At 51.7% G+C, this 21,801-nt stretch overlaps 1 protein-coding gene across 4 annotated transcripts in view; it reads right to left on the reverse strand.

Annotated features, from left to right (window-relative positions):
* Positions 1-445: 445 nt before the first annotated feature.
* Positions 446-21,801, reverse strand: part of LSAMP (limbic system associated membrane protein) — a 995,705-nt gene continuing 974,349 nt past the window's right edge. For all 4 annotated transcript variants that reach the window (XM_063419935.1, XM_063419938.1, XM_063419934.1 and 1 more), the window contains one exon: positions 446-6,906. In XM_063419935.1, the coding sequence (XP_063276005.1) occupies positions 6,809-6,906 (98 nt within the window). In that variant the 3' untranslated portion in view covers positions 446-6,808. The remainder of the gene's footprint in view (positions 6,907-21,801) is intronic.

The raw sequence follows: 21,801 nt of genomic DNA on the forward strand, positions 1-21,801 counted from the left end.
CCTCCTCCCTTTCCTGGCACACACGTGTGCTCCCGCAGGCGCAGGCACGGGCAGGCTCACGCCTTCTCCTGGCTCCTCAGGAGGTCACAACGTGGCTGTGTGTCTCAGACAGAGCCCCCGCCGGCAGCAGGTGCTGAGCGCCTGCCTGGCTGTGCGTGATGGAGGGCGTGGGGAAGGAGGCGCCCCAGGAGCGCTCCCGCAGCGTGTGGAGCTGGCGGGCGTGTGCGTATGCGCCTGTGCGTGGCCGAATGGGGAGCAGATGTCACAGTTCTGGAGAAGGACAGCCCTGCCTGGGACATGCTCTCCTCACTGGCTGGTTCCTAGGTAGGCCTTGCTGCTCGTCTCCACCCATGACCCCTCTGTTTTTACGTACAGAAACATCCACGCGCCTTTCCTCAGGATACGACCGGAGCCACCATGGTGTCACACTGCTTTACTCACTGAGACCCTTTTTGCCCATGGTGAGCATGCCCTGGGAGGCTGGGAGGGAGCTCCTGACACACCATGAGGACAGGCAGGGAAAGAAGGGCTCTTCTGGGATGCAATCTCTGCCCCTTCCCCAGCTGCACTGCCCAAGGAGCCCTGCTGCTCATGCAGCCCCACCTGTGCTGCAGTCATGTCCCCCTGTCCTTGCCCCCTCCTTCTCCACTGCCTGGGCACTTCTACTGGGCTTTCAAGGCAGTCTGAGTTGCTGTGACACCAGCTAACGCAAGCCTGCAGCACGTGAAGGATCCTTTGCTTCCCACCTGCCTGGGCTAATTAGGAGAGCTCCTCCTCTTGCCCAAGGCCTGCCTTGGCAGGTCTCCTCGCCTCACTCCCTCACCTTGACTCACAGAGGTACAGAGGACCATACCGACGTACTCTCACCAATATGAGCTCTGCTCCCCTCTTACAGCGAGTGAAACAACAAGAAGCACCATATGTTGCCCTAATGGGAGCCAACCATTAGGCAAAATCTGGGGGGCTCTGGGAGCTGCCCGATCACTGTTCTAGCAAGTTACAAGAAGGAAAAGTGAAAGTGGTTTTAGTGGTGTGACACAGCTCTTAGTCAGCAGAGTCATGCAATTAAAAAAAAAATTGTCTTCTGGGCATCCCACTGGAAATGAAGCCACTCTAAGATTAACGCTGAGAGGCCATGGTCTCCTCGCTGGTGAACCTGAGAGTTCTGCGCATGGGTATGATGGACAGCACTCATCCCTACCCTTTTCCACTGGCATCACATCTTGGAGATTACCATCCAGCTTCTCCACTGCTTCCCTGCCTCAAGTTTCGCTCTTCCCAAAGGACAGTTTGCTCCCAGCATCCCTAACTCAAGAAGTTTTGAGTCCTTGAGTCAGAGAAGAAGTAAGATTGTGCACCATCAGGAGAGAGAGAGAGAGAGAGAGAGAGAGAAAGAGAAAGAGAGAACTGCTCACCCCCCTGGCACCTCCTCTGTCATACTCTCTTGGTCAGCCATCCCCCATGTCAGTTGCTACATCACATCAAGCACCATGATGATTTGGGCTGCAGGTCAGTGTGCTTGGAGGAGAGGAAGCAAAGGTGTGAGGGGTTGGGAGGAGAAGTGTTTCCCTGTGCCCATAGATTCCCTCACCAGGGAAGGGCGAAGTGATGAAACACTGCACAAAAACTGAGCTGAATCATCTTCTGCTGGTGAGGCTGTGAAGGATTCTAGCATAACTCCTCCGACTTCCCAGATCCTCTTGTTTCATCAGGACTTTCTGCTGCTCCCCCTAATTCCTTCCAGATGTGTAGCTTCCACTCAGCCTGGAGACTACATGGCTTTTGATGGTGGCTTTGTCCATGCTGTGTGCTTGGACTTTCAGAACCGGGTTGCTCAGACAGGTGGCCTGGGGGCATGGTCTGGATGCACCTGGAGCTAAGAAGAGCTGGTGGGGCTTGGATGTTCTTTGACCAAAAGTGGGGCGAGCAGCAGTGCACGAGCGATCTGCCCAAGCGGTGAACAGTCAGCGGAGTGAGAAAGATGTGCAGACAAAGACCAACTCTTGACACAATGCATGTCACCAATGAAATCTCCATGAATGGCACGTTCACATGCACTCGGGGCTAGCATGGGGCGACACAACTTCACTGGTGAAGAAAGCGGGTACAGGGGAGGAGGAGAGGGTGTGTCACTGAGCAGCGAGCCCGCGAGTGTGGGGCCGCAAACGAACAGAAATGAACACGACTGCCAAGATACAGGTGTCGGCTGGAGCATCCCATGTCGCCCCTCCCAGCCGTTCAGAGACAGGCGTTTGCTTCGTTTTCCATCTGACCAGGCACGCGCTCCAAGCGACATGCTACAATCATGCATGGAGTTCCTGTGGCTCGGGGCGGCTGCAGTTCCCCTGTCCAGTTCCTTTTGGAAAGTCTTGCCTTCACCCCTCCTCTCGGTCATCCGAAAAGGGTTAGAAATCTGCTAGCAATTATGGGGCCATATATGAAATCTAAGGTTTTGTTCCTCTGCTTGGACATTACCAGACGTCTCATGTAACTCTTGTAATATTTACAAACCAGTAGAAGAAATACAACTTTTTTTTTCCATTTTGTTCATATCTTTTTATAACACTAAATGTTAAATCTCCATCAATCAAACACAATTACACTGACAAGCTCAAGGAACTGGTGTCCCATTCCAAACTCCCATCTTCCCTGGTCCCCAACCAGCTGAGAGGCAGCGGGAAGCAAGAACACAGCTTTTGTGGGAGGTGATGGGAAAGATAGCAATGGAAATGGGGAAAAGAGATGATGATGAGAAACAATTTCAGAGAGAAGGGTCTGAGACATGAGAAAAGCCATTGCAACATCTCCATCAGAGGGTGGAGGGGAGAAAGAATGGGAAAAGGCATTAGACCTTGCCTGTGTTTGCTATATTCATCTGGGCTCACCTCTCGACAGGTGCTTTGAGCAGTTTCTCAAAGTTCAGGAGAGCTTGAGTTCAGCTTGAGTTTTTTTTACAGGGATTTTTACAGCACCCTGTGAAGCTCATGGCAGCTCACAGGATTAGATTCTTGGAGAAAATCAAGCTCCAACCTACCCACGATTCTTCCAGCTGTGCTAGGAACAGACAATGCCAGAAGTGGGGCTCCCAGCAGTTCTGCAGACAACAGGCATACTTGGTGCTGGTGGCTTTTCTCAGAGAGGTCTGCAATTAACTGGTCTTCACCCTGTTTCACAGCCATGCAGCAAAGATTTGACCAGGGCCTGCAGGAAAGACCAGATCCCAGCACTGGGACTGCGGCCATTTCCCCCACTAATGGGCAGATGGCTTAAAAAAAATGGATGCCCTGCTTTTAGTGAGATACTTCCCTTTTAACCATACACCTCTGTGCCTTGACATCTAAAAAAACATCCCCTCAAGACTCCTTCAAACCAAAACAGATGTGAGATAATGAGGAGCTGGGACTTGATGACTGCCACCACACCACAGGGGTCTGATGTGTGTGACCCCAGCGCCTAGGAGTGACCCCACAGTGACAAAAACACGTGCAGAGAACACATGGGACAGGCACTACTATAGCAACCACGTTGACATCAAAGAACCTAAAGTGGGCTTGAGTCCTCAGCCCTTAGGAGCAGCCTGGCACAGCAAGACGCTGCAGGCTGCCCACCTTTTTCATTAAGCCTGTGCCAATGAATCCAGGCATAGGTACTGCCCTGAGAAAGAGCAGTGTGTTGTCTTTCCTCGTGCCAGTGTGCAGGCAAAGGTGCAGCTCCCAGACCTGGCTTCTGGGACCAGGATCAGCTCATGGCTGGACCAGGGGAAAGTGGAAGCAGCAGAAAATCTGGACTTGTTACTAAGACTCTGAATTAGATGTCCCACCTGAAGGTTAGGCACAAGGACTGGGATGTCTGAATGCTCTGAAGGATGCAGGGCATTTTTTTCATGGGCTGACACACACCAGTCTCCAAAGGAGATGCCCAAGTCTCATCAATGACTGCCCTATTTTGGAGGAAGGGAGCCATTCCTGGATGCCTTGGGTGGATTTCAAACACCAGCGCCCACTTGCAACTTGCACCCTCTTGCAGGTATGGCTTGGGGTCGGGAGAAGCGTAAATTACCACCATCCAATCCCACAGCAGCTCTGCACCAACTCTTGCAATGCCCAAACTTCAGCCACTCATGTCTCTCTTCAATAAATTTCCTTGCACTTCTGGCTGCCTGGGAGGAGCCCTTGACTCCCTGCTCAATCGTGTGCCTTGTGCTTCTTGGAGCAGCTGAGCTCAGCGCGAGGGGCAGCGCCGAGGGGCAGCGCCGGCAGTGCCGCAGTGCGAGGCCCTGGCACTGCACTGGGCGCAGGCAGGACCGCGCCGCACCCGCACAAAGCTGGGGACGGGCTGGCAGGCAGCAATTCCTGCTTTCCCTCCTGGCAGGGAGCACCTGGCGGTATCCCCTCCCGCACGCTGCAAGGCCAGGCTGTTTCCCCCTTGCCTGCATGTGAGCACGGCTGCCAAGCGTGCTGCCACCGCCCCGTGCCCAGGGCAAAGACAGAGGAGCAAACGGGCTGCTGCTCGAAAGAGGAGCGCCTGTGAAACGCTGTGCTGTCGTGCGATGGTCACTCAGCTTTGGCGAGCTAAATAAAGATCTCTCCTGCACATCCCTCTCTCCAAAAAACGCCTGCCTGATAAACCCTGTGTTTTAACATCTTTGATGCTGGTGGATACTATGGCTCATGACAGGCCAGGGGACACAGGAGTCTTCTCCCCTCTGCCCCAAACCACACACAGGCATTGCAGCCCTTGCTCACTCTGGCTCCTGCAGCAGACCTTGTGCTGGTGTGGTAAATTCCAGCCACTACCCAGCATTTTCTCAGTCCTGTTTCTCACAGCTTTTTCTCATCTCCTCATCTGGGAACCACTAAAGCCTCTCTCATTGGCACCTCTGTATGTGATTCTGTCACGGGAATTGTGGGGCACTCTCCAGAAAGACCAGCAGCACCCTTGAGATAGGAGAACAGCAGGGAAAATTACGTTGCCCGCTGCTTTGCTGCATCATTTTAAGCTTCTTTTTTGTAAGCCCAGGATTTTGGACCTGACATTTATTTTATTTCTTACATTCACATATCCTGGACATTTTCTGACCCGATTTCTTTCCAATGTGGAATTTGCAGTGAGTTTTGTAATAGCAGTGGTATACAGCACACACGCATGCACACACACATTCACCCTTACACAGCCTACATTTCCTTTTATACTGGGGAGGACAGTAAGAACAAAAACAACAAAGCAACAAAAAAGGGTATTGGCTCTATTTTTGCATGTCTACCAAAATGGTTAGGAATGACCAGACTGTGGTTTTCATGTTGAGGTATCGTTCCTATATACCTATACCTAAAAGGAATGGCTGCTTAGTGACATCCAAGGTCTCATCACTCACATCCCACCAGCCCAGCCTCCCATCCCCAGGAGGAACAGTGGCTGCACTCTTCAGTCCATAGTGTTGTAGGCCAGTCCTGGTTTCTTCTGCTTTCTTGGACAATTGCACATGAGTGCACACCCCCATGCGCGTGTGCAAGCACTCATGCATAGCACGGGCTGCTATGCTGGTACTTGGAGGCTGAGAGCCAAACAGGTTGGAGGTGGGAGAGGAAAAAAAGCCTAGACAAGGGTGCAGACTGATTCTTGCAAGCAAGGTGGCCAGAAGACAAAAAGCCAGTGAGGACACAGGAGAGGGGACACAATGTGAACCTGTGTTGCAGCTGCCCCTCTCTCCTCACCCCTCTTCTCTGTCAAAGTGATCTCTCTGCATCTTGTCTGACACTTACAAGGCAGGACATTATCTACAACAGGATGAGCATATGTACACATGGACTGTTCGTTTTGCATGCTTAGAGAGAGCAGGAGAAAGAGAGAAAGAGTGAAGACGGAGCAAGAGCCACACATGCATGCACTCACGCACACAGGCATACACAGGAGAAAGAGAAAGACAACTGGCTGAATTGAAGGGGGGAAGGAAGAGGATTTTAAAAGAAAAGAAAGAAAAGTAGGCTTTCAGTAGAGTTGACACAGCTTTAGTTCAGGCCTGTGGGGGTGATGTTGCATGAAGGAGGGAACAGGGAAGAAGGTGTTTAGCAAGGACTGGGTGCACATGAGCGCAGGGTGAAATGAAGAGAGGAAGGGGTTCTTCACAGGACACCAGTGTGCAAAGAGCTTCAGGTGACTTGCTCTGGTTTGTGGCTTTTTTTTTTTCTTTTCTCTCTCTTTTTTTTTTTTTTTTTTTTTTTTTTTTTTCAGCTTTGTTTTTAAAAGTATGAACTGGCTGAGCATTAGCTCACAAAAATGACCCAGGGCATCCAAAAAGTTAAATGGCTATAGACACCGAAGCAAAGACCTCTTTCTGCAAAAGAAAGAAAGAGGAGGAAGGAAGGAAAGTGAGGGAGTATGGAAAAGAGGAAGGAGGAGAGAAAAGAAAAGGGATCTTCTTTTTGATTGGCTTTGCAGGTTTTGTTGGATTGTTTCTGTTGCAGCATCCTCCGGCGACACGATCCTTGCTGGTGCCCTATCCTCTCCCTCGCTTCGTGTTGCCTCCTAGGCAGTTGATGACTTGACAGCCGGCTTTTGCTTTTCAGGTTTTGGATTAAAAGTTGCTGAGTCTTCTTTGCTGTAATTTTTCCTCTCCCCCCTCTTCGCTCCTGAACACACAAAAGTTGTGAAAGAAACAGTCGTCTCTCTCTCTCCCCCCCCTTTTTTCTCTCTCCCCTCTCTTCGCTCTGTCTCCTGTATAACGCGTTTTGTTTTGTGTGTTGTTGTTGTTGTTGTCGTGTTGTTTTTTTAATTATTATTAATATTATTATTTTAATTCTGATTTGTATTAACATTTGTTGAGTAGGCAGAGCAGGGACGCTGCCAGAAGCCACAGTGGGACGGCCAAACTCATGGAGCCGTTGTCTACTCTCCCTGTGCCGGGTCCTGCAGGGTGCGAGAAGGGAGAGAAGAGAAGACAAGATTACACGAGGCTGGGTGAGATGGGGGTGACACAGGAACACAGTGCCTCAGTCCCAGGCTGCTCCTGCAGTGGTGGGTTTGGGCTGCAGGGCACAGCCGCCTTCCCACCTTGGTGAGCCCCCCTCCAGCCCAGCTACAGGCTGCTGCCCTCCAGCTCATCAGCATCCTTCTTCCCTCAGCCCAACACTCCAATGGCACGTGGCTCTCCCTAAACAGTACCCACGCTGGAGGAACAGGGACTGGAGCAAGTGTGAAGGCTCAGCCTTGGCTGCTGACCACATCCCAACCCTTGCTGTGCCTCCAGCTGGCACCTTCTGGTCTTCCAGTGCAGGGATATGGTTCACACCTTTGCAGATGCAGCCCCTGGCCACCAGCCCCATATCTGCCCTCTGCACCACCTTCCCTGAGATGCCAGGACTCCTTGTAAGTCTGCGCATGGCCAGTACCTGTCTGCAGGCAGGCACCAGCTCCACAGGAGCTGATTCATCACAGTGGTCCCATCAATAAAACACGGGCCCACCCGGCAGACACCTCCCCTCCTCCCAGGGCTGCACCGTAATTGTTTGTTTCTGGGTCGGGGCGGAGGAGGGCCTCACTGTGGCACTCAAAGCCCTGTGACCCGGCCTCTGCGGGGTGAGGATGCGGGGTACCCCGGGGAGGTTGGTTTTTCATAGGGTGGGAAATGAAGTAGCCCATGTGTGCGTGTGCATCCGCAGGCTCTGCCAGAGGCGGCAGGGAGGAGCGCGCTGCTGCAGCAACAAACAACGCGGCCTCGCTGCGGGAATAGCAAGAGTTAACACTCCTGACATCTTCTCATTCATCCTCTCGTTTATGGGTTCCCTCTTCTGGACGGCTCTGACGGCAGTGATGCTGTTTTAAATTCACCCTGCAATCCCAAGCCCCAGCAGCCTTTTCTCTGTAATTGGTCAGGGAGGTGTGCGTGGCTGCGGGTCTGCAAATGCAGGCTCACCGTGAGTTTGTGCACACGAAGTGCTCATACATGTGTGCAGGCACGCACATGCATGGGGACATTTGCACAGATATGTGTGTGTGTAAGGGACTGGAGCGTGGGGATGGAGATGAGGTTTTATGCTGGAACTGATCCTGCTGCGGAAGAAAGAAGTCATGCTTACTGCCAAGAAAAGCTGTTTGTGATGGCAGAGGGGAGCCCAAAAAAGAGCCCAAACTAAAACAGGCCCTGCTCGGGAGAGCTCTATGAGACTGAAGTACAGCTCCTCCCTCACAACCTGCAGAGGTGAAAAGCCCCACTCTTCTGGGTGGAACACAGGTGCCACAGTCTTGCTCAGCAGCACAGTCACTATTAAAATCAAGCTGGTGGCTAAAAGGCAGCAAATCCAAGAGGGATGTCTTGAGAGTCCCTCAAATTCCATTGCATTTGTCTGATTTCTTCCTAAGGTACTGACTAGAGTAGCTGTTTGAGCCCCAGTTCTATTCTTTCATTATTAAGTAAGGATGTGCTGATTTGTGTGGAAAATTTATGTTCCACCTATGGCTTCTTTTTTTAGCTAGTCCACGTGCATCTTTTGTGGCTTGTCACACAAATCCTACAACACTGGTTTTTTCACTCATTTTATTTCCTCCCCCAAACTCAGGAACAAGTTTCAGTTCAGCTACTACCCCTACCCCACCTATCTTTCAGAAAAAGCATCTGTCACTGTCAAATAATGGTGGGGAGGCTGTTTGGGACCATTTACATCCCTTTTTGGCACAAAACCTGACTCCTCTGGACCAGCAAATGAACAAGAACATACCAGGCAGGGTGTGTTCCCCACAAAAAAATTCAGCCACCACATTTTTACTATCTGGCTTAAATTATTTAACTTAACACATACATGGACATGCACACAACATACTCAGGACAACCATTCCTCTCCTCTTTGCCACTCTTATTAGGGTGTCCATGCAACCAGAGCAAGGGCATTTGCACCAATGGTGGCACACACTGCACACCCAGCACAGCAGAGGCAAGGGGACATTTGGCCTTGGCTGGGTCCTGCTGCCTTAATGTATCTGAATGCAGGGATCAGAGTTTGGGAGCTTGGTGGGGACTGGGGGCAGAAGCATGGAGTGGTGTGGTAGTGGTGGGGTGAAGAGATGAGCCTCTGCAATATCGAGGTATAAGAAAGTACACACGAAGACATGTGGTGTGATGGAGGACTTGGGAGAGGGTCACACCAGCTTCTGTTCTGCTTGAGCTTGTGTGTCTGAGTTTGAGGGCATCTGAAAGGCCAAAACTCCCATCTCCAGAGATGAAAACTGATACATGTTCTCCTGGCTCCCTGTGTGTCCCAGTCAGATGGTGGAGCTGGCTGCAGAAACCCCTCCATGAGCAGTCCTGATCATCTTTTGTGCCACGCCACAGGCCAACAGCAGCAGCTGTTCTCACCAGCAGGCTGTGCAGGTGCTGGGCAGTGTTAGGCTGACTGGGAGGACTGGGATCCAGCATGGCCTCTGCACTCAACCCCGAGGCCCACATGGAATCTCTGGGGTTTACAGCACAGCTAGCTAGGGTACTCACCATGGGTGCTACATTTACTGTCACAAGTACTGTAAAAATGTGGGAAAGCTATAATTCTATCACAAAATAATGTTTGGGGGGGTGGGCAACAGCTGCTAAAGTGTAATACAAAAGAGAGTGAAAATGCTGGAAGAAAATAAAATGCTTGTCTTTGAGGGAGATTTTCTGCAGGAAATAGCATCCGTTTCCAATTCATTCTATCACTGTCACCCTTCCTTCCCAGCCACACCTCAGGCTGTGCCAGCCCATGTTTGCGTGATGACTTCTCCGTGTGTGCGCACGAGCAGCTGCTGCTGTGCACGCCACTGCCGTGGGCACCGAGGCACCCACACGGCCACGGGTGAGCGCCCACGCAGGGGGGTCAGCGCCAGCCCCCGCAGCGGCCACGGAGCGCTGCAGAGCCCGCACACCGACCCGAGCGCACACCCCGCACCAGCGCACCGCGCTCCCCTCCTGTGCCCGCCCCGGGCGCGGCGGGACGTGCCCGTGGGCAGGCACGCGTGGGCACGGCTCCCCCGGGTGTGCACAGCTCCCCCGGGTGTGCACAGCTCCTTCGGGGTGTGCACAGCTCCCCGGGTGTGCACAGCTCCCCCGGGTGTGCACAGCTCCCCCGGGTGTGCACAGCTCCGCTGGGTGTGCACAGCTCCCCGGGTGTGCACAGCTCCCCCGGGTGTGCACAGCTCCCCGGGTGTGCACAGCTCCTTCGGGGTGTGCACAGCTCCGCTGGGTGTGCACAGCTCCCCGGGTGTGCACAGCTCCCCCGGGTGTGCACAGCTCCCCGGGTGTGCACAGCTCCTTCGGGGTGTGCACAGCTCCGCTGGGTGTGCACAGCTCCCCGGGTGTGCACAGCTCCCCGGGTGTGCACAGCTCCCCCGGGTGAGCACACCGCAGCCCCCGAGCCTCCAGCGCACGGACACCCCGTAAGCCCCCGTCCCTGCCGTCCCCCCGGCTCACAGACCCCTCGCAAACCCCTCTCCCTGTAGACCCCGCGCCATCCCACAAATCCCCTCGCCATGGCCCCGCAGCCCCCATGTTACATCCCCTCGCCATTCCTGTACATCCCTTTTCCATCCCGGTCCCTCAGTCCCCAGTCTCATCCCCTCGTCATCCCGGTCCCGCAGTCCCCGTGCCTGATCCCCTCGTCATCCCGGTCCCGCAGTTCCCATGTCCCGTCCCCTCGCCATTCCCGTGCATCCCTTTTCCATCCCGCTCCCATAGAGCGGGCGAGCCCGCGGTCTCCGGCGCCCTCTGGCGGCCGCCGCGCGGAGCCGCCCCTGCGCAGGGGGTGCAGATCCCCTGGAAGCCCCCCGGCTGCCCAGCCCTGCTCCCTGTCCGCTGGCACCTGGAGATTCGGGGCTTTCCCTGCGGTCTCCCGCTTCGGTAAACTTGAGCCTGTGCTCTGGGAATTTGCTGTAATATCCCGGGCTATTCGGCCCCCCACCCTGCCCTGGCAATTGGGCAGCTCTGCCAAGTCTGTGACCATGTAACAGCTTTGAAGGGGAGGAAATTGGGTTTCTGATGCTGATGAGCTAATGTGAATATCTGGCAGCATTTCACAGCTAAACCCCTAAGGGACCCCAGACCCTAAATGCTGACCGAGTCAGATCCCATTAAGCAAATCAAGAAGGAGCAGACTGAAAACTCTCAAGGGCAGAACAACTGCACTGCTCTTCCATGCTCCAAATGTGAGACATTTGGATACGTGGTGCAGAGGCAAGTGAAGCCCTGCCATGGTGCCCAATTGTGCTGCAACAGCCTCACAGGACACTGCATCCTGTGTTTCCAAGGCTTTATTGGTGCCACACGTTCAGCCTGGGTGATCTGCATTGGTGCCACGCCACAAGGTGGCCTTGGCCAAGATTTAGAGAGCTGTAGTTCTCACATGGCTGAAGGGGACCACGTGCAGCCCCCATCCCACCCCTCTCCCAGGACAGTGTAACCCTAGCTGCATCCCTAAATTTAACGATGGGAAAAACAGAGCTGTGCCACGGTGACCTCGCTGCTCCTGCCCACCTGCCTGTGTGCAACAGCCCAGAAAAACAGCCTGGCACAGAGAGGCTCCAGGAGTCCTGCCTAACCCTTCTGGGAGAAATTCCACACAGTTCGGAGCGAAGATGCAGAATGGGTGGCAGGACCCTTCCATTTGGGACATCAGCAGTTTCACCCAGTGCCTAACACTCCTGCAGCATGAGGCAGAAGAATTGCTGCAGGCTCTCATGTGCAGAGGGCTGCAAGCCAGCCTAGCCAAGGCCTCACCAGAGAGGGCTTGGGGATGTGTGCCCAATCTGTACCAGATTGGCGTGGTATAGTGTAATGCCTGTGTGTGTGACGGTTCAAGAACTGCTCCTACTCCCATGATGAGTGTAAGAAAAGGAACAGCGAGAAGGATGGGGGACTGGGATTAGATGGCAGAGGAAGATGGGAAAAGCAGGGTGCTGCTTACATTCAGAGTACAGCCAGACTGCAAAGCCAAGAGCTGCTCCCATTCTAAGAAACAGCTTGAGGAACACTCCAAAAGGAAAGACTGTGCTGGGTCAGTCCAAGGGTCTTGTCTAACCTTGAGTCCTGTCTTCTGTGGGTGCTAGCTGGGGGCCAGCCAGGAGCACATGGCCAGCATGCATCATACTGGCCTACCTCAGCTGCTTCAGAGTCATGATGAGCCAGCTGAAGCTGCACTCCTCTGAGATAATTTCTTCTTCCATGAACTTGTCTGGTCACTTCTGGACTGCCTGGAGACTGCCATATCCACAGCCTCCCTCAGCTCTTTAAGAAGCACAGTAGCAGTCAACTGCCAGCAGTGACACTGTGACCCCACATGAAATTTGGGTGCTACGGTCTCCTGTGACTTTAGGACCTTGGCATTAACAGGTGGCCTGGCATGCCACCTGCCATTAATTGCTATGTGAACTAGCTAGATTAAAACTGTCTCAGTCACTCCTTGCTCTGCAACCTCCTCTGCTGACTCTGGGAGAGCCAGGCTAAGGAAACTGCTCAGTGTGGGAAGAATTGGCTGCCGAGTGTTCAGATCTTCCCAGAAAAAGGAGAGTTGAGTATTTTGTCATGAAAACTTGCAACACACCCAGCTTCTGCCACAGTGTCCGAGGTCAGAAGCCCTGCACAGGCCCTACCTCATGGCTTGTGTTGGCCTCCTAAAGCCTACAGTGCCCACTAGGGGCTGCATGAGGAGGTGAAAAATATGTAAGTGCATCTGGGCAGAGGCACAGGAAAAGGCTGCTGTGATGGGAGATACAAGAAGGGGGTAATGTGGAATGAGGTGACAGGATGAGCCTTGCACTTGTACCAGTGCTGGGCTGCAGCACAGGAAACGATACCAGGGAAGATCTTCAACTGAAATGGCAATGTGGGAATGCTCAGCTCACGACATGGAAGAGGGCAAGGGGAGGAGATGTCAACCAGGGTGAGGATGGAGAAACGAAGGACATTACGTAAGCATGAAGGTTAGGTAAGTAATGAGAACAGGTCCTGGGAAAAGGGGAGATAAAGAGAGGAAATCAGGTCCTGACCAGGCACAGGAAAGCAGGGATGAGGGAGACAGGGTGTGATGCTGGTCACGGGAAGAGGGCATTAGCACCAGGACTGCAAAGGCAGGCAGTCAGTGCCAGCCAGGGCTCAGCTCTGCAGGGGGAGAAGTGGGGTTTCCAGCAGAGCTCTTTAGGCACGGATGTGGTGCCCGGTGAGGCTCAGACGCCAACAGGAAGGTGCGAAAAAGGGCAGGAGCAGCAGCGAGCTGCGGTGTGCTGCCAGGGGAACAGCGCTCGTACACGCCGTGCCTGTCACCCTCCCGCGGCCGGGCGCTCGCTGCGGGCCCCCTGTCCCCCTGTCCCCCTGTCCGCCTGTCCCCACCCGGCGCCGCCGCCGGAGCGCCGCTCCTTCCCCGCGAGGTGGCAGCCGCAGGACACCGATCCCGCCTGCCGATCCAGGGGCTGGGAACGGCGCGGGAAACGCCGGGAATAGCTGCGGGGCTGGGCGGCTCTGTCACCCGCCCGGGAAAAGCCCGGGTCCCGCCCGGCAGAGGGAGGGAAGGGTGCCAGCTCTGCGCTGAGCCGCCGCCGCTGAGCCAGCCACGGACGGGCACAGGGATGCGGCACGGAACCTGAGCCCACCGGCCCCGCATCTTCCCACAGCCGCTACATCTGCATCCTCGGCGAAACCTCTTTGGAAGACCTCTTTGTCCTGTAAAAAGCAGGACATCTGCCCACTTCGGCAGCACAAAGCGAGGGTGCAGGGGGTGTTGGTGAAGTTTGTAACCCACTCTACTTATTCCAGTTATGATGGGCCCCCAGCATGAAAATGGACCTGTTGCTGTGAGTCCAGAGAAGGGCCGTGAAGATTTTCAGAGGGCTGGAGCACCTCTCCCATGAAGACAGGCTGAGAGAGACAGAGTTGTTCAGCCTTCAGAAGAGGAGGCTCCATGAAACCTGACCGTGATCTTCCAGTACCTAAAAGGGTACTGGAAATGCTGGAAGTACAAGTGCTGGAGAAGGGCTTTTTGTAAGGGTGTGTAGTGATAGAAGGGGTAATGGTCTTGCATTGAAAGAGGGTAGATTGTATATAAGGAAGAAATTTCCCACTGTGAGAGTAGTGAGGCATTCACAGAAACTGTGGATAACCCATCCCTGTTCAATGCCAGATTGATGGGATTTGAGCACCCTGGCCTAGTGGAAGGTGCCCTGCCCTTAGCAGGGGATTGGAAACTAGATAGTCTTTAAGGTTCCTTCCAACTCAAGCCATCCTATTATTCTACTTCCTCCACACAGATACTCCCACTTCTCTGGGTAGAGATACTCCAGTCCTTCACTCCCTCTAGCTCCTTTTTCTAACACCAACAACACCCTTGAAGGGGCCCATTAGAGAGGGGGATGGAGGCTGTGCCATGACACATAAGCCTTGCTCGAGAGGCAAATGAGGCCAGATGTAAGTAAAGCCAAGAGTTCAGCAGGGGCATGCCTCCCAATGTGTGCACACTGATCATCACCAGCAGAAACTGAACCCACCACTTTCGAGATTCTCAACACAGACCTTTAAAAAGGATCATTTGAGATGCAAGCAGAGAGCAGACACATTCCTGAGGGAGAAAAAAAGTCATCCACCCATCTACATATTTCACATCCACATGTGCCAATCTCATAATCTGAGTAAACCAAAATGAAGGCAGGAGAAGAGACAGCGGGTGCCAGTTTTTCTCTTATTTACATTAACAAGACTCCAGGGCTTGACATATCTGCAGTTTGCTGATGGAAGAGAGCCCACAGGGAAGGTTCAAAGGGCATCAGAGAGCTCCTGGCTCTTGATTTGCTTTGGGAAATCTGCCCTTGGGATCCTGCCAGGGAATGCAAGGTAAAATCTGGTGTTAGAGGGTAATTGGTCCCCATGAGTTTCTGAATGGAAGAGAAGCCAGAAAGCAGCATGGGATGGGCTAGGAGAACTTGTCTGTGATGGGAAGGAAGGACTGATGATAAACCAAGCCTGCTGTTTTACCAGGTGCTGTCCACTCTGAGTAGCTCTGGGCTCCATTTTATTCATGGGCTGACTCTACTTACAGTGAAGGCTGGAGTTCTGCCTCTTGAGAAGAAAATAGGACCAAAAATCAGGAGGGGAAGAAAAAAAAACAACCAAACACCACCTCTAAAGCAGAAGGCACAAGGGAAAGAGGATGTGCACCATGCAGGTGTCTCTGTCATCTCACTGCCTGGGGCTTGTAGGGGTCTTAGGGTTTACACTTGCCAGCTGCTCTGCAGGAAGCAATTTTCCCTAGTCTGTTGACTCTCTTGCTGGGGCTTCAGAAGATGAAATCTTTATTATCATGAAGGCTTAAAAGGGAGGAATACTGTTAATTCCATTTTCAAGGTCATACTTTGAAAGTTATTAATTTCTTTCTTCCAGGGCTTTGCACTCTACTCTGAGGCTTTAGGGATTACCAGCTTCTACTTACTAGAGTTCATTTGGGGCTTTTTTTTCTTACTTCTTTCCTGTTCCTCCCCCCTCCTCTTAAAAGAAGACACTTTTTTTTCTTCCCTGTTCTCAGGGTTGAAGCTATTTTGCTCATTGCCTGCTCATTCCCCATTGTCACTACCAGTTCTGCTCCTGTAATTAAAACTTGGCTGTGACTGCAGTGGCAACAGACTGGCTTTCCTAGAGGTGCAAGTGCCACTGTGTGAGCTGGGGACAATGCCCTGCAGCAACTCTCCAACAACATTAAGGAAATGTCTCTGGTGTCTATCAATCTTTGCACTCAGTTTAATGTATTTCAGAATTTGCTCATGCTTTCTTAGCACTGAACAGTTCTTCCCCATGTTTCAGAGTTCCTTCATGGTGTACTAAGTACTCATCTATCATATCTCATGTCTTACAGGAATGAAGACTCATTCTGTAATGCAGCTCACCCATCCTCCCATAAGGGCTGCAGAATATCCCTGAAATTGTATTTCTCAGTGTCTTTCTGAGAAGGTCGAGGTGTTCAAGAGCTGTCTGCTTACCATTTATCCTAGAACTGGTTTACAGTAATCCTAGTCTAAAACTGAGCTGTTATCCTGACCAGTGAGGTCAGTGGTGGCTAGAAGGCCACCTTTGTTTCAAGGTGACACAGATCTTTCATCATCAGATCTGTCCTGTGTATATAAAAAGTTTCAGTGTTTCCTCATAGCTGAAGAAATTGTTATCACACCCTTTTCATTGCCCTAGCAACTGAAGGTTTATTTTAAAAAAATCAGCATCTCCCCAAACCCCACCTTCCCCAGTGACTGATACAAAATCAGATACTTAAAACTGTATTGTCTTCAAACCACACATTAAAGACTCTCATTCTACAAGCAAAGCATAATAAAAAATGAAACAAAACCCCAAACAAACAATCAAACAAACCCAACAAAATCCCCCACAAAAATTAACCCAAACAAACAAACCCAAAGCCCAAAAAAATGAAGCAAACAAAACTTGAAAAACCAAACCACATAGCACAGACTTTTTTAGGAGTAATTTTGGCAAGATCTTTCAGGAAGAGCTTTTTCTGCTTTTTGCTTTCCTAGGATAAAGCAATCCCTTTCCTGCTCATCTCTGAAGCACATGTATAGGGCACTGCAGCCAAAAGGTGATGCCAGCACATAACCCGGTGTCTCAATAGAGGACAAACAGCATAGCTCCCCTCACCCAGGGCACACACAGCCCTAGGAAGCAGGTTTGCTAATTGGAGGCTCTGGAACCTCTTGAAAAATTAATATTTTCATCAGTTTCATGTCTGTCTGTTTACTCACTTCATCCCTGCTATGGTTTTCTACAAGCTTTGCTGGATATATGGCATGGGAAAGATTTGAGTGTCTGTGGCCAGAAATGAAGAGGCAGGGGACATAGATAGGGGTGACTGGAGCAGAAAAAGGACTAAATTGGAGTGGAGAGTGAGCAGGATGCTTGAGGTTACTCTGCTACTGAAATCCAGTCCTACTGCAGCCTCTGGCCTCTCTCTAGTATCTGCAGAGAATTGTCCTCCCAGCCTGTCCTTGAGGTCTTCTTGGGACATCACTCTCAGTATTTCAGAGAAATTAGAAATGCCATGACAGTCAAGCTGGGCCCATGCATCGGTGTATGTCTCTAAAGTGTGGGGTCTAAGTAAATCCTGCCTTGTATTCCCTGTAGTTCTCATCAAAATATGGAAGTGTCTGTGTGCAGTTCCAGAGTGAGACTCCTGGTCACCTTAACACCGTAACAGTGCAAGCACAGCTTTCATACCTGGCCCAGCCTGGGAAAAGCCACAGCAGAAAGCCATTGTGGCTTCCCACAGCCCATTCCCAGATCACTATTAAAAAGGGAAAGTTAATACAGCTTACACAGGCTACTGAACAGCCTCCAGCTGGATGAGCTGGAGCAATGGGGAAGGTGTAGGAAGCTATTCCTGTTCCTCACTAGATGTTCTCGGGTGCCTGGAGATCGCTCAGTGCCTGTGGGCTGTGCCTCTGAGCACAAGGTGCCTGTGGTGACGTGGCTGGGCAGTGTCACCACGAGTCAGCGTGCCTGTGTACCTGCAACACCTGCCTGACCGCAGCCTGCTGAAGCTGTGCTGGTCAGAGCACATCCTTCTCCAGATCCCATGCTCCCACCCATGCCTCCACTCCCCGGGCTGCAGAGGGACACGCAGGTGATGCTGGGGAAGGACCATGCGCGTTGCTCCTTGCTCACCTTGCCACAAGGCCTCTCCCTTTTGCAGGGGAGCTCTGCTGGCAGACCTGCTTGCCCATGGGAGGGAAGGCCTTCCAGGCATGCTCTGCTTTTTCTGCAAGCCCGATTTCTTTGGAATGGTTGGGTTTTTTCCCCATGCACACTCTCCCTCCCTCCCAAATCCCACACCTCCCTTCTCCTTTCTGGTTGTTTTTGTTTTTAGAGAGAGAGCTTAGACAGCTGTATTAATCATGCAAGCCCAGCCATGTGTAATGTGCTTTATCAACAGCAGAGCAGACACTGAATGGCAACTGGTTCACAAGCGGGCCCAGTGCACTGCCTGAGCTGGGAAGATAAACCTGCTGCTTCCCCAACCATCTTACCGTCATGGGGTAGTGAGTGGAGAGACTGCTCACTTGGGACAATAACCAGAGGGGAGGCCAGTGTGTTAGGGAAAGTCTTGAGTGGTTTGCACTGGAAATGGAAGGGCAAAGGGAGGAGGAGGAAGGTGGAAATTATTCTTTGGTCATTTTCTCACAGGGGTTGGAGGAGTTTTTGTGTGCGTGTGAGGATTAAATCAAGAGAACAATGGCAGTTCTTCATGCTCCTCCTTGCTGCCCTCTGCAGTTCCAGTCAGCCAGTCAACACAATAAATGAGGAGAACAAGAAGGAGAGAGCAAGGATTTAAGTACACCTGCTGTGCAGTGGGGATGGGCTGCCTTCAACGTCTCTAAAGGAGGAAGGTTGAGTTGATGACTTCAGAAACTCATCTAACATACAGATGGTATCAGGCTATGAGTGTCCTCTGGGCTGGGGATATCTGGCTGAGGAGGGTTAAAGTTGCCCCAGCTCTGTTCTGCAGGGTACTCTGTCCATGCTACATCGCTAACCCTATCACTGTGCCTGTCAGACGACTGATTTTCCACGGCAGTGGCTCTTCCATGTGTTTGTTTCTAATCTCTGCAGTGCAGTTATGTGTTTTCTCCCCCAGTGGATCCACCCAAGCTCCACTCTCCCACCTGACTGCTGTGCTCTGACCTCTGCTCTGCAGGGCTGCTCTGCATGCATGCAAATCTACACCGGCGACTGCACAGACCTTGAAACATCTTCCCTATCCACTGCAAGGGCTCAGCTTGGAGAAATATCTTTCTGGGACTTCCAGTCTCAATTCCCACCCTCTGCTGCTGATCTTCTTCACTCACTGGGTCCTCCACAGCACTGTACTATGCAAATATATACAACCCAAGGCTCATTTTGGAATAAATCAATCTACATTAAAATAATGAACAAAAAGCACAGAAACAGATCAGGCAGGAAAGCCATTTCTCTTTCTTTTCCCCTGTGTCTCTCTTTTTTCTCTAAGAAACCTTGTTTCTTTTCTTTACACTTTTTTTTTGGGGAGGGGTGGGAAGAAGCAGATTGGCTTTTAATTTTTTTTAAGCAATCTCAACAAACAGAAGCTGTCTGTTGCTGTTCAGCAAAACCCATCAAGAAATGCTGGTAGCTTGGCATCAATTCTTGGCATGTCTCTTTTCCCTAAGAGGCCATTTTTGTCTACATCCATACTACCTCCTTTTGGAAGACAGTATCATCACCTCTGACTTCGGTATTACTCACTTTATACCACACAGCCAAAATAGGATGCAGTGCCATCCCTGGCCTCGTACCTATGAAATAGCAAGAAGCAATTACTGTGATGTTGGCTGTCTGCCCTCACCCTGCCTTGTCCTCCCCGTTCCCTTGGCCTGAAGGCCCCACAGGCTTGGCACCCAGCTCAGCCCCAGCCCTCAGTGCCTGCAGCCTTGGCAGGGACTGACACTGGCCCTGAGCAGCAAGAGGAGCTGGTCTGCTGAGCATCCACCCTGCAGGGCTAATCCCTTCTGCACTCATCAAATGGACGCTGAGCTCTTTGGAAAATCTGGGTGGATACCGCTCGTGGGAAGCGAGGAGAGCCGCGAGTTGTGCTTCCCGTCTGGGGCCATGGGTGTGATCAGCTGCCAGTGCCGGGGGCTCAGGCAGCTTTCAGGGGAGTGAAGCATGCCCTGAGTAGTCAGCCACACTCCATCACTGTGGAGTGACCAGTGCAGCTGAACTATGTCTCTTGAATGCCTCAGGATTTATGGGAATACCAGACTTGACATGGTTCCAAATACGCCCTCATGTGTTTGGTCCCTATGGCCATTATTTTTTTCTGGCCATTATTTTTTCTCTATTTCTCTGTTGGGATCACAAAAAAGACAAGACTGTCTCTTTTGGCCTGTCTATGCTATGGCTTCCCTGGCTCCGCCAACCAGTGTGTTTCGAAAGCCCAAAGGCCTGGATTTTCACAGACCTTTTCTGGAGCCCAAAGGAGAAGGCACCCTCAGGCCTCAGAGGAGGACTCCAGAGGTGGATGGATCTTTCAGCTGGCCACACCACACTGGCAGGGCTGACTGCCTAGTCAGCAAACCGCCATAAAAGGTTAACCCTTTACAGCCTGTAGCCTCTGCTGTAATCCCCCTTGCTTCTCTCCTCAGCTTTGATGGGCTCACATGCCCACCCTTTTGCCCAAGCAGACCCTGCTGAGACGAGAGCAGCCAGCTTAGCAGAACTGGCAGGGCCATGCACTGCAGAAAGCGAAAAGGGAGCAGAGATGGGTGGGAGGTGACCACTGCAACAGAGGAGCTATCTTCTGCACAGCTAGGACACCCAGCAAGAAGAAAGAGGACTGAGGAGGTATTAGAAAGAAAGCTGCGCTCTCTGTTTCCCACTCTGGCCATCAGACCCAAATAAACATTTCTTGTCTCCCTTCCCCCAGCTCCCACCCACCTGATGAAGGCATTAGTGACAGGACAGGCTACACAGGCTACAGCTAAATGGAGACTATCTACGATCTACAGTCACACAGGGTCATTCTCCGATCAGTGCACGTTTTGGCAGAAAGGCAGGACTCATTCTCCTTTTCCCTCCCACTCTGCTAAGTGCTAACACACTGCTGCTATAAATCCTGTGTCAACCCTATTGATGGCCATGACTTCATCTGGTCAGGCCCCAAAGGCTGACACACTTGTTGCCCTGTGGGCAGCTTTGGATGTGCTGCTTTCTGAGACACCACATCCCCCTTGCATAGCTCTGAGGGCATCAAGCCCACCACGCTGAGAAAGCTCACTCCTACTTAGCATCTAGCAAGCCCTCATCACTAAACTCCTGTGAGGAAGACTGATGGGTTTTGGAGCCCATCAGTCTGGCTCAGCCACTCTGATGTGGCCACTAAATGCTAAGAGTTCATGTTCAAAGGGCTGAGGATGAGGGACAATGAAGGACAAAGGTGGAGCTAGTGCCATCATTGTGACAGGTCCCTTTAAGGTTCACCAGCAGCCACACTTGCCCTTCCACTGGCAGATGTGGTGTGGAATGAACAAATTGTCTTTTTCCAGAAGAAAAGTCGTTTTGAAAAGGCACCTGATGATGCAGTAAGGCCCCTGCTTGGTGACAGCCAGGTCTTGTGTCATTATAACATGATGTTACAATGCAGACAGAAAGATGTGATGATATGGCATCATCCCAGAAGACATTTCAAGACATTTTGAGTGCCTGGCTGCAAAATCAGGAGGGCTGGGAAATTTATCAAGGACAACTCAGCTGAGAGCTGAATCAGCTGGGCTCCAGCAGCATTTTAGGAAAGTGTCTCATCAAATTCAAGTCCCATTTGTTTAGTTGAATGGGCTGCTTCTGAGTCTCCAGCCTGCCTGAAAGCAAGATGTTTCCACAGCAGCTAGCTAATGATAGCAATGCTTAGCAGGACTACAGTGCTCTTCGTCTCAAATCACCTTCCTTTTAAATTAATGTTCAAAACCCCACAGGGCAGGGAAGTGTTACTGAGGATTAACAGAAATGAAAATTGAGGGAGAAAGGCGAAGAAGGCTGTGATTCTGGTCATTGAGGAATGGCTTATTTGAGGGCTGTGGACTACATTTCAGAACATCAACTCGTAGGAAGAAAAAAGTCTAAAATTTTATGCCCAAGGTTTCTTTGAAGGTGAGCAGCAAAATAAAAGCACATGTGAAAAGAACCAACATATGTGCTGAAGGCCCACAATGGATAAACTGGTAAGGGCTTTCAGAGAACCAGCGAGGCCCAGAGCATTTAAACTGTGCTTTCCCCCTCTGCAA

The sequence above is a fragment of the Prinia subflava genome, chromosome 28 (assembly GCF_021018805.1).
Source record: "Prinia subflava isolate CZ2003 ecotype Zambia chromosome 28, Cam_Psub_1.2, whole genome shotgun sequence".
NCBI classification, from domain to species: domain Eukaryota; kingdom Metazoa; phylum Chordata; class Aves; order Passeriformes; family Cisticolidae; genus Prinia; species Prinia subflava.